Consider the following 12,394-nt stretch of genomic DNA (forward strand, 5'->3'; position numbering starts at 1 on the left):
CCCTGGGTGCTGACAATTCCTATTGAACTTTACTTTCCATAGTCATTGTTCTCCCATCTCCTCCTCTCTTTTTGTCTCTCTTTTCTGAACCTACTGTGTTGCATATTTGTTTCTAATGACCCCCCACTGATTCATCTTTAGTTTTCAAAGATTCCCATCAGCTCCTGCCAGGATCCAAAAGTCATTCTCCCAAGATGCAGTCAGAGGAAATTCTATGGGGTGCATTTTACAGTATTTCTTTCTGCAGTTTCCTATACTCACAGTCCTAGTCCTGCCATGAACAGAGCAGGATGTGACATTTTAAGACTATAGCATCTTTACAGAAGACTTTCAAAAAGAGGTATGTTTTCTGAGAAGAAATTGAAGTTTCTTTTTTTTTTTTTACCAATCAGCACAGGATCTGAAAGTTTTATTTCTCCATATGTCAATTTTATGTGAGTTTTATTAATATTAAGTGAGTTTTTATAATGACTATATACCATCTAATTTATTTTTAAATTTTAATATATACAAGTCATACATAAACTTAAATGATGGATAAGTCCAGAGTCTTATCATCTGAGGATATGACCAACCTATAAAGTTTCTCCATCTGTGGGTTAAATAATTGAGGAGTAGGAGGCACATAATTCAGACTCCAAAATGCCTTGTCTAGTTGTAGGAATCCAGCTTGACATGACTGCAGCGCTCTTGGTCATAACCACCATTTTGTTCACCCACTGACTTTGGCACACTTCTCAAACCCTATAGAACAACTGTGCCAGCCACTGATGCTCAGACTGAAGTAGGACAGAAGAGGCTGGATACCTGAGGAGTTTTCAGGAAGTAGGTTTATTGACTATAGGGTTTAGAGGTGGCTCTTGCCCAAGAATTCTTCCTCTGAAGAATTAATGTAGAAATTATTTGAATTTTATAACCAGTGTGTGTGGGGGGTCTAGGAGGTTCATATGATAAGCACATTTCATTCTATCTTCTAGATAGACAGGGGTTTCACAAGTTTTTTCCTGCAAACCTGGCATTTATAAACAAAGAGGAAGCTATAGATCACAATGTCTTCTGCAGATTTTTGTTGAGAGTAGATATTCTGTGCAAAAAGCTCTTGAGAAGAAGGGGAATTTACATGCCACAAATATGGTAAGGGTCTTCTGGGTAGAGGTCTCTGGCCTGTTTCATTGCTTCCTTGATGATTGTTATTTAATTATTTAAATCAAAGATCATCCTCCTCCTCTTGGCTTAAAGCTTTATATAATGTCATAATCTTAGTTGTCTTTTTTTTCAGCAGCTGATTCCATAGTAGACCCAATAGTTCTGATGTAAAGGGGAGTCAAACATGGGAGCAATAAACAGGTTAACAGTAGAATACTTACTATGCCAATTAAGCTTTTTAAATTCACCAACAGTTGAAAACCATCCTCCAAATAGTGAGATTAGATCCCCACATCAGAGTCCTTGAGGGGTTGGTCTGTCAGGTCCAGTTTACTGGTGAACACTTTATAACGTCAATGCAGTTGTGATCAGGTTGCCCAGTCCCAATGGGCAACGGAGTTGCCAGGTTTAGACATCAGACGACTTTAATGTGGACATGTGGACTTTCACATGATGTGCCCTTTCACCTAATGTGCCCTGGTATCTGACCATCCTCTCAATAGTCAGCCAATATTGTCCTTTGTTCTCTAACAATGTCAAAATCGAATGAGGAACTCTGACAACCAATTCTTGCCCCAGATCAAAGTCTTTCTTTCTGCATGTCCATGAATGGTCTGAAATAGCTGTAGGAGTTCTGACTCAAATGCTGGGGACTTGGCACCATTCAGTGACCTATCATTCTAAACAGCTGGACTCCATAGCCCAATGCTAGTCACCTTGTTTATGGGCCCTTGTAGCTATAGCCCTTCTGGTGTTGAAGTTTCTTTTTGATATATTCACCTGAAATGAGAGACAGACAGGCAGACAGACACACAAACACACACACACATACACACACACCTACCAACTGAAATATAATCAACTTATTTTAAATTAAAATTCTGTGTCACTAGAATGCATAACAGGTTAGGGATTCTTGAAAGGTGGAATAGATTAAAAACACACAAAATATTCCCACTCAACACGACTTTGAGAAACTCCCACTCAGCCACTGTTTTCCCCCATGATGTTTCATACTGAACTGTTTTCTTTTTTCTCTGTTCTCAACACTTTTTGTTCTCTTCAATAATTTCCTGGATGACTCAACTGTAGTCTTGACATCCAGGGAAATCAGATTTCAGGAATGTACTGTACAGCTATTAAGATAATGTGCACAATTGGTTGGGGGCAGGTTGTATCTCTGAAGTACTTATAAATGTCGCCATCAAAAAATGACATCTTTTAGCCAGTTTGTCTCATGTCACAAGAATGAGGCCCTGGTTAGAGCAGAGAGTCAGACAGCTGTATGCAAGTTCTTGCTATTACTTTATAGAATCCAGCATTGAAAATCAGAAACAATGTATTGAAGTGGTTTTTGTAAGAAAGAAATAGTATATACATGATCAAAGAAAGGGCTTTATATCTACATTAAAACAAATGGCAAATGAAAGTTACTGTTTTAAATTTAAATAAAATATTGAAGGAAGGCATATATAATTATTATGATTTTTAGCTTAATCAATGATGATGATAGTCTCTTCCTTTGTATCAAGGAGTGTCATATACTTGGAATCTTGTCTGTGTGTATTTGGGGCTTCCACAGAGACTGCTATTTCTTTATGCCCTGGGCAATTGAGAGTGGAAGAGCAATGATTATGGATGGAGAAGGAAAAGAAGCATTAAAATGTGGGGTGTCAAAATATTCTGTTCTCTATGCAGACTGAATAGCAATGGAAACCTATAGTAAGAAGCCACACACGAAGGGCTCACAGAATCATTCCTTTGAATGTATGATGAAAGAGTTGGAGTTAGTTTCACAAGCAGCTTGATTGAGTTGATTAAGCCAGAGGTAATAATTCAGTGGCGGTGGTTGCTTGTATTTCAAGACCATGTTTGTCACTGAGTCCCTTTATTTTGTACTTTTCACTCTAAGCCAACTTGCCTTTAACATGACTTTAATTGGTGTCAGCTATTAGCTTCTCCACTGAAATCCTGACACAATTTCTGAAAGAGAGTTGAATTCTTTAAAAAAAAGAAAAAAGGCAGGCACCCAGCATCCATAAAATAGTAATTGTCCCTCAAGTAGCCTTGGCACTTCCAATCACCCTTGAGATGATCCACAGCCACACACCCAGTCTTGTGCTCTATGCCAAGGGTGGGGATGACAACTAACAAGAATGGGCACAGTGGTTCCAAACATGGCCTTTGGGATTGCACTGGACCACTGAGTTCAGGTCTGACTCTCCTACTTACAAGCTGTGTGATCCTGGGTGCATTATTTCATATCTCCTAACCTAATGTTATGATCCACAAAAATTCTTTGCACTGTGCCAAAAACATAGGAAACCCAGAATAACTGTAGTTATTACTGTCATCCTAATAGTAAACCTTGGAAGTTATTCTCAAGAAATTCACAGACTATTAGAAGCTGGTCAGAGGCTTAGTGGTCATTGAACACAACACCTTCCCTTTGCAGATGACAAGGGGGGGGGGTGAAGTCACACTGCAGAGCTAAGACTAGGGCACAGGACTCTTTCCCAGTCAGCCATGAGCTCTCAGATCGCCTGGGAGAGGAAAAATAATAGCTACTTTGATAAACAATAGAGAGAAATGACCAGTGACAACCCAGAGAAGATTGGCTCTGTATGAATGAGACCCTGGGAGGCCTGTGATATTTCCAAAAGGGGGTGTGTTTGGGAGGAAGAAGAAGAATAAGCAGGTGCTACCAGTAGCTGATGTCATTTGGTCTCATTAGAGAAAGTCACAAAGCAGATCACTGATGGGATTAGATTTCCCAGCAGCTCTAGCTTTCCCCACCACCTGTCATGTCAAATTCTTTCGTGGGAAGGGAGCGGACTTAGTGTCCCAAATGTGCTGATGTTACCTTGGTCACAGCTCCATTCCCATCAACAATGGGGAATAACAAGCAGCCTGGAGAGTCTAAAACTGTAGTTGGAAAACTACAATCCACTGGCCAAATTCAGCCCACCACCTGATTTTCAAATAAAATTTCACTGAAACACACCTATGTTTGTATTGCTTATGGCTGCTTTATGGTATAACAATGGAGTTGAGTAATTGGAACAGACCAAACAACCCCAAAGCATAAAATATTTACTATGTGGTCCTTTTCAGAAAAGGTTTGCCAACCTCTGAGACACAACTTTATCAGCTGTTTAAGAGACAAAAACCCTGTCCAGGCTATGAAAGAATCAACTGATTCCTTCAAGATATTTTTATGCTCCCTTGCTGAGACTTAGTTAAAACTATGTGAAATAAGGGTATACTTAAAATCTCCACAAAATTCAAAGGCCTTCTCTTCTTCAGTAAGGATGTAAAAGAAAATTGTCCACTTCTTCTAAGGGTGAATCTAGTTCTGGTCTCCCTCTTATTCTAGTACATGGAGGAGATAGAGCCACTTGAAGAGAAAGCAAAGCCATTCCATGCATTACTACATGTAAAGAGCCATCTCTTAAGAAATGTGTGTACTATAAACCAGGTGCTTGCCATACATGATTTTGCATTTTGCATTATAACAACCATGTTAAGTAACATATTATCCCCATTTTACAGAAAGGTAAGCTAAGAGGTTTGCAACTGTTTGATGCCATGTTTTCTAACACAGGTGCAATAACTCAGTTCCTGATCTGCCTGCCTGTTACAAGCATGGCTGAAAGTAGCTTAAGTTTAACCAACCCAGACAAAGTAGAGACCCCAATTATTATTTCTAGACATTTGCTCTGCCAAACACTATACAGCAAGATACTCATTGAAGAGGTCCAATATGTTTAGAAAACATTGTATATGTTACCACCTTCCTGGAAATAATATGATGCTATTTTCAAGTTATTGACTCTGATAAATTTTTCCAAACATTTAATGATAGATGCCTTTAATTTAATTAACAATATCTCATAAAACTGGTTTTCCAAAGGACACATTTGGGTACTATTGAATTAGATAATGAGGGCTGGGGATATAGCTCAGTTGGTAGAGTGCCTGCCTTGCATGCACAAGGCCCTGGGTTCAATCCCCAGCACCCCCCCCCACACACACACACACACACACAAATCTGCCACTGGTTGGGCTGGGGTTGTGGCTCAATGGTAGAGTGCTTGCCTCACACACAGTGAGGCACTGGGTTCGATCCTCAGCATCACATAAAAATAAATAAGTAAAGATATTGTGCCCAAAAAATAAAAATAAAAAAAAATTAAAGATATTGTGCCCATCTACAACTAAAAAAAATTTTAAAAAGTGTAGTCATGAACTAGATGATGATGATGATTGATGATTATCATTGATAATAAAAGTTCTTTCTTAAACAATTACAATGACCCAGCCAATGGCCTAAGCATTTACATGTATTAAATTTGATTAATTCAATTTACCCTCCCAGAAACCTTGAGATACACACTATTATTAATTCCCTTATTGACAGATGAGGAAACTGAGGCACAAAGAGGACAAAATAAACTTGCCCAAAGTCATGTAGCTATTAAGTAGGAGTCTATGAGTTTCTCAAATATAGGAATCAGATATCAATGCATCTTTGTATACCCTACACTTAGCACAGTACCTGGTCCACAATATGTACCCAGGAAACAACCAGTGAACTGGATTGGAAATAAGGTTCTAATAAAAAGTGACTAGAATGTATTGAGTAGAACATTTAAGACCTTTGAATGGCATTTACACAATGAGGGTATTCCCTCATCAATCAGGGTTTTTATTTGTTCCAGAGAAGACTGTAACCTAGAAAATATCCCTACTATAAACTACTTTGTACTGTGTAACCATTTTTATATTTTATTTAATGCATCCTACTTAAGGTTAATACAAAAATGATAGAAAATATTAGATAGTACTGATCCAATTTAGCCACAAGAAAATGAAGGTACGTTAAACTGGGCTTTTTGTGTGGCATAAAATATATTGAAAGAGGCAACACCACACCATAAGGAATGACTGTATTGCCCTTGTTGGTAAAGTGGATGGATTTTTTTGTAATGCAACATAATAACAGCTACTGAGAATAGTCGATAGTAGCTTTTTAAATATGATAGGTCTAAACATATATGAAGGTCAAAATTAGTAAATGAAATGCTGGTGAATTTTCAGTGTAGAGTTGAGTGAGACCAGGGAGCACTGAGAGAACACAAATCATGCTTTCAGCTTTAAAGGAAAGAGAAGCAAAAGCAGCCCAAGAGAAGATTACGGTTTTGTGTCCTACAAAATAAAAAGGAAATTTTATGTTTAGCACTTTGAAGCTTTAAGCGAAGTGATCCAATGGTATTATTGCTCAGAACTTACATAAAACACTCCTGAAAGATCATAACTATAATAATGGTTGATCTTCAGCTAGTGTATATTGTACTGTTTTCAGCATCTTATACATATAGCCCTAGATGGTGAGTACTATTATCATCCCCATTTTACAAATGTGGGAGTGGAGGTACAGAGAGAGAACAGGGTACAGTTACTTTCCTATGATCCTATGCCAGCACAAGACAGATGAAGGACCTCAGCAATCTGATTTGAGAGCACATGTTACTAACTGCTTACATGTGGAAGAGAAGATTCTAAAGCTCAATTATATCCAAATTCTGAGAGACAAAATAATTTCCACTGCTACTTTCAGGATGTCAGGGTCTCACTAGGTAGACACCAGAGGACTGAATGTCACAATTTGGAATGGAATCCTTGCCAAATACATAGGCCCCTCCTTGGTGGCTTACTAAGTGACAGGTTTCTAGAGGTTGTCATATATCCTGCCACTTAAGAACCCCACCAATTTAAGAATATGCATTAGTCATGACAAGTAAAGAAAGATCTGTCCCTCCACCCACGTCCATCACTGGTGTGTGCCAGGATTTCTAAAACCCTCAATGATGTAGTCACAGCCTGGCCACGTGCATGCCCTTCCAAAACACAGTCAACTGTTTGTGACTGTATTTATGCCATGATGGTACATCAAAGCTAACACATTCTGCAACTGCCACATGCCCTCACACATTCAGAAAAAGTCCAGAAAGAAAAAAATGTTCATTTGGAGAAAGCAGAGATGGGTTCCATGTTGATAAAAAGAAGGAATTTTACAATAAATCATTGTACCCAATTCTCTGAGTGGGAGCCATTTGACAATCAAACACAGAACACTTAAGAGAAATAGCAAATTAAATGTTGAATAAAAACAAATACTGAAAGTTATTTTCATAATTGTGTTTTTGTTTCAAAATGCCTGCTTCTCTTTCCCATTTTTGTGGGTGATACTAAGTCAATTTAAACAACCAAAGAATTTGTTTACTGAGATGGCATGAGGAAAGCTAATAACATATGAAATTTTAAAAATAAATAACCAAAATTAAAAATAAATAAATAAATAAACAAGCCATGGGAAGAACACTTGATTATAAAAGGGCATTTTTTTAAAGAAAGATATATTTTATTTGATTTTATGCTGAGGATTGAACCCAGGGCCTCCCACATACAAAGCTTTTGCTCTACCACTGAGCTATACCCCCAGCTTTAAAAGATGTATTTGAAACAGAGGCATCAACAAACTTTGACCCACTGATATATCCATATAGCAATTGGATATGAAAATGGAAACTGAACATTCTATCTCTATTGTTGAGCATATAAAACATGGATATCAAAAAACATGCTACATTTTTAAATTAATATTTAATAGTTATAAAGATTTATAGAGTACAGTATGATATTTCAACAATATGATATTTTATAACAATACATGTATGCAATGTGCACTGATCAAATCAGAGCAATTAGCATTTTCCTCTCCTTATCATTGCTTTCTGTATGGAGCCTTTGAGCAAATCTCTTCTAGTTCTTCAGAAAGCATATAATAGGCTATTGTGAACACACTATATTTTTGTAGATGATAATTTAATTCTCATTTATAAAATTTGATTTGTCTTTATAATAATCCAGAACAATTAAACAAAAATAGCTTTTATTTTCTCTTTTATGCTTACCGGTCTTCATTTCTCAATTGTCCTTCAGGAGCCTGACCAAGAGGAACTTTCTTTTCTTCTCATCAGTTAGAGGTGAACAATCGCAGTATGACTTAAGCGATCACACTAGAAGTCACAGAGCTGATGTTAAAACACAAACACACCTACTTACCTGGATGGCTCTGACATTGGAAACTGGCTGTTTCGACATATTCAGGCAGTCTTAGTCCTAAAAAATAAGTAAGAAACTGTTAGATGTGGCGGCATTCAGATTCTTAGTCTTGATAAATTCAAATTTAACTCATGATTCAACTGGGCAGCCACCCCTTTCACAGGCCATATATTCTTTCAGTCTCAATTTCCAAAGTTACTTAGAGACCCTCCTTCTGAAAGCCTTGGGGAGAGGGAATACTAGAGCGCCCCAATAAATCATTCAGGAGGAGAAATGCTGAGATGCCTCGCCCCTGATGCTAATGATAGGGGATCAGAAACTTGAAAGGCCCTATCATCTCCTTCCCTGCCCTCCTGACCCTCTGCCAAGAGCAGCAAAGCACAGAGGCGGTGGGAATAAAACACCTTTGTTCAGGCTTCAGTGGCTCTCCACTTGAAGCTGAACTTTTGATCTGAATTCATTGTTGCCAGGGCGGCTGGTCAGTCCAGTGAGAGCACCTGCTCTTTGTTGAACACCCAAAGACAAATGGCCTGTGCTACATCCCCACTGTGCACATGTCTCTTCTCCCAGCTCTTGGGAGGTACTCGGAGAACCTGGGCTACAGCTTCATCACCCCACACCCCAGCACTGCCTTATGTTCCTCAGGCCCTCTGCAGGGTGCTCATACAGAGCTCAAGCTTTGCTTTCAACGATCTCAGAAGGCAGAAGGACTTCAGTGCCCATGTCAGATCAGATACCCAAGATGTAGAACTGCTTCATTCCCAGAGGACTATTTCATTCTTTCAACCTTCCTTAGGGCAGTGTAACTGGAGCATATTTGGGGACTAGGCAGTTTACTGGGGCTGAAGGAACAGGAAATAATAACCCAGCTCTGGCTTATTTTTATAGCTTCATTTATTAAACAAGAACAGGACCAAGTGAAAAGTTAAAAAATTCATTGAATGAAAAGCACTCTGTGTTCTAAACCTAAACTATAAAACAGGTTGACTGCATTCTATCTATTGACTGGTTTAAACATACATGTTAACATGTAAATAAGTGACACAGGAAGCAATATTAGCATTTGCCACAAGTCCTATGTGACCTGGGCAATGTTGCTCAACATTTCTAGGCTCATTTCCCCTTCCTTAAAATTTACCTGCCTCACAGGCTGTAGTAACATTCAAAGCACATAATGCTGCTGGGAAGGCCCTGCGAATGTTAAAGCATGATGCAAGTATTTATTGTTTTACTGGCACTGTCCACAGCTAATGATTTGTGATTGCTATTACTGATATGCAGCCTTAAGTACAGAGAATTGATAGACAGATGTTCCTCAACACCTGTAGAGATAAAAGATCTGAGAACTCTGTGAGTAACTTAGGTTGTTGTTTTTTTTTTTCAGATCTTCAAAGTCTTAGGCTCTATTATGTGAAGTTAAACAATTACATATTTTTAAAATTAGTATATCCAAGTAGAGTTTTTGTAGCTATATACATGAAAATGATGAGGCTTTTTATAAAAGTTTTACCCAAATGCTTTAGAATTACATGGATATAGCCTCCATGCATAAAGGTGTAGGTACAGTTATTTTTAATATGGTTAAAAAATTAAATAGCAAAACCAAAATGAACAACAGGGATACATTTTGCTCTATGATTTGTTTCAAAAAGATTACTGTCTTTTGTTCAGTGTCAAAGGAAAATGAATCATTTTAAATTTTTGGATCTAGGGCACACAGCTCAATGCCAAAGTGAAAAGTGTAGTGACTTAATTTTTAACGTTTCCATTCCTCAAAAGCTAGTAGAAGTCATGCAAAGAATTCTCAGAGGATTTTAAATATCTCAGCATAGTTTTCTCTGAGTGTGTACAACTAAAGTTCAACTACTATCATTTGGGAACTTTTGAAAAGTTATTTTACATCAATTTAAAACATGGGAATTAGGAAATTTCTTTATGTTATTACAATAGCATGTTGGAATGTAAAACAAAACAAAAAACAAGCAATGGATAGTTGTGTCATTTATACTGCATTGATTTTTTTTTTTTTTGATAAGCTGATTTTGTTTTTTTTTTTCACTGGCGATAACAACAACTACTGTCCTGCTATGTTTTTTGAGGGGAGAAACATAGCCTAACAAATGGGTGGGCCTTATCTTCCTTATAGTTTTGGTATATTCTGATTTATATACAAATCTCTTCTAAACATCCATGTCAATATTGAATAGAGACACCTATAGAAAAAGTTGGTTAGCTCCCAGCTCTTGTTCCTCACAAACAGGCTAGAGAACATTTGTGTAAATCAGTTCAGCAGCAGTTCCTGCTGTCCTCATTATTTGCAGAGAAATCAGGGCAAAGCACACTAATGAATAAAAATAGACCGTGTTCCCTAGCTGTTTCCCTGGCCCTGTATTCACCTCCATCAGGGATGTAGAGTATAGGATGCACCTTCCCTCTTCATCTGCATGCTTCCTCCCGGGACCAAAAAAAGAAAGCTATGCCTTAGGTACACTTTCTACTCCCACCGGGGCCACAGCTTTTCATCCAGAGAGGTACTCTTTATAATACTCAATTACTGTGTCTGTCTCCTGGCTCTGGCTAAAATTTGAAAACATTGAAAGTTTGACAGGCATATATTGACTTTTACAAAGCCTATAGTATAATGGAAATGCTTGCCAACTGAGTGCAGTTGAGTTTTCCTGGCAGTTCTGCAAGTCAGTAGGGACTTTTAATGGTCTGTATGCTGAGTCATGTACAATATATACCCCTGGTTGGTTTTGATTGGATAGCACTTAATATCTAACTTCTAAATAAAACTCTTTGAATTACTAAAAATTGGTCAACATTAATATCACTAATTTAATAAGAAGGGATTCAGAGGAAAATCAATATTTGGAAAGAAGAGCTTTGTTTGTTCTTTCGAAAGGTCAAGTAAATGGATAAAGCTCCATCTCAAAGGGAATTATCTTCTGTCCTACAGCTAAAAATAATTCCTGAGAAGGGTGTAGAAAGATGTTCAGCTGTCTGAACTGACTCCTTATTCACTCTGTTTTAAATACAATGGGAGGGAAGAGACTCTATAGTCCCATGCCTTGAAATCTGGTACCCGCATAGATGGGGACAGTGAGAACTGCCCTCTTCACTGATAGAAGTTACAGGAAAACTGACCAGAGTGAAGCTCTTAAAAAGAAGGTTCTATCTACACACAGATATTAATAGAACTTTATCATTAAGAGTAAGCTTGGCACTTAGGGAAATGAGAAAAGCATTCAAACTTGTACTGTGTAACAACTCTGTCAATAATGCGGATTTAGGTAAATCAGAAAACTAGCATTATAGCTTTTCTTTGCTCCCAGTTCTCCTGATTAATTCTCAGCTTTGAGTCCAAATCAGTCTACAGCTGGCTGACTGTAATGCTGACCATCCAGCTTCAAGGTCACAGTTATCATATCTGGATTGTGAACATTTTACTAACATCCCTATCAATGAAAAATACCTCTAGTTCAATATTTTTTCAGCACACCCCTCACACACATATGCATAAACAATGTATAAAATAAGCAGCAACACCATCAGTGAACAGGGAGTTGATAAAGAAACTACCCCCACTGGTTACAAGCCTATAAAGTTATAAGTAGTTACATCAAGTTGGGTATCAAGGACATTTCCTTCAGAAAGCCCAGTTGCCAGCAGAGCTGGTCCTTCTGCTTACCTGCTTTCTGTATTTGTTTACTGCCTGAGGAAAGTCCCAGGCAGCCAGGTGCAAGAATACAAAGCTCCTTGGAGGGTGGAAGGGACGCCCGGTGTCCTCTGAGCTGCGATCTCAATTCTGATGCTTTTCATGTGGCTGAAATAGCTCGAGTGCTCTGTGCCTCTCCCGGTACAGAGAGCTGCTCCTGGCTCGGGGCTGGAGGGGAACTCAGTTTAAGGCTAAGTGTTAAAGAGAATTCCTGTCATAGCTCACAGTTGTTCTTCCTAAATATAGAGTTTGATACAAGCCATACTCTGGCTGCCTCCAAAAGGATTGACCAGGCAGGAAGCACGGCTCAAATGTCAGCCGGGAGGTGGCTATGGTATCTTACTGCCCTCCTAATCTTCCAGAGAGGCTGATTATATTTTCTCACAAATTCTAAGGAAGTAT

At 38.3% G+C, this 12,394-nt stretch overlaps 1 protein-coding gene across 2 annotated transcripts in view; it reads right to left on the reverse strand.

Annotated features, from left to right (window-relative positions):
- The window catches only part of Smpx (small muscle protein X-linked), a 56,112-nt gene extending 43,941 nt beyond the window's left edge, over positions 1-12,171 (reverse strand). The window contains exons 1-2 of one of the 2 annotated variants that reach the window (XM_046430591.2): positions 11,966-12,168; positions 8,275-8,331 (exon numbers count right to left, since the gene is read on the reverse strand). In XM_046430591.2, coding sequence (XP_046286547.1) covers positions 8,275-8,313 — 39 coding nt within the window. In that variant the 5' untranslated portion in view covers positions 8,314-8,331; positions 11,966-12,168. Of the gene's footprint in view, positions 1-8,274; positions 8,332-11,965 lie in introns of both variants that reach the window. The other variant, XM_046430592.2, reaches the window with a different exon arrangement.
- Positions 12,172-12,394: the final 223 nt, after the last annotated feature.

Source organism: Marmota monax, unplaced genomic scaffold (assembly GCF_021218885.2).
Source record: "Marmota monax isolate L192 unplaced genomic scaffold, Marmota_monax_Labrador192_F-V1.1 WCK01_AAM20220418_F8-fsc00307, whole genome shotgun sequence".
NCBI lineage: Eukaryota > Metazoa > Chordata > Mammalia > Rodentia > Sciuridae > Marmota > Marmota monax.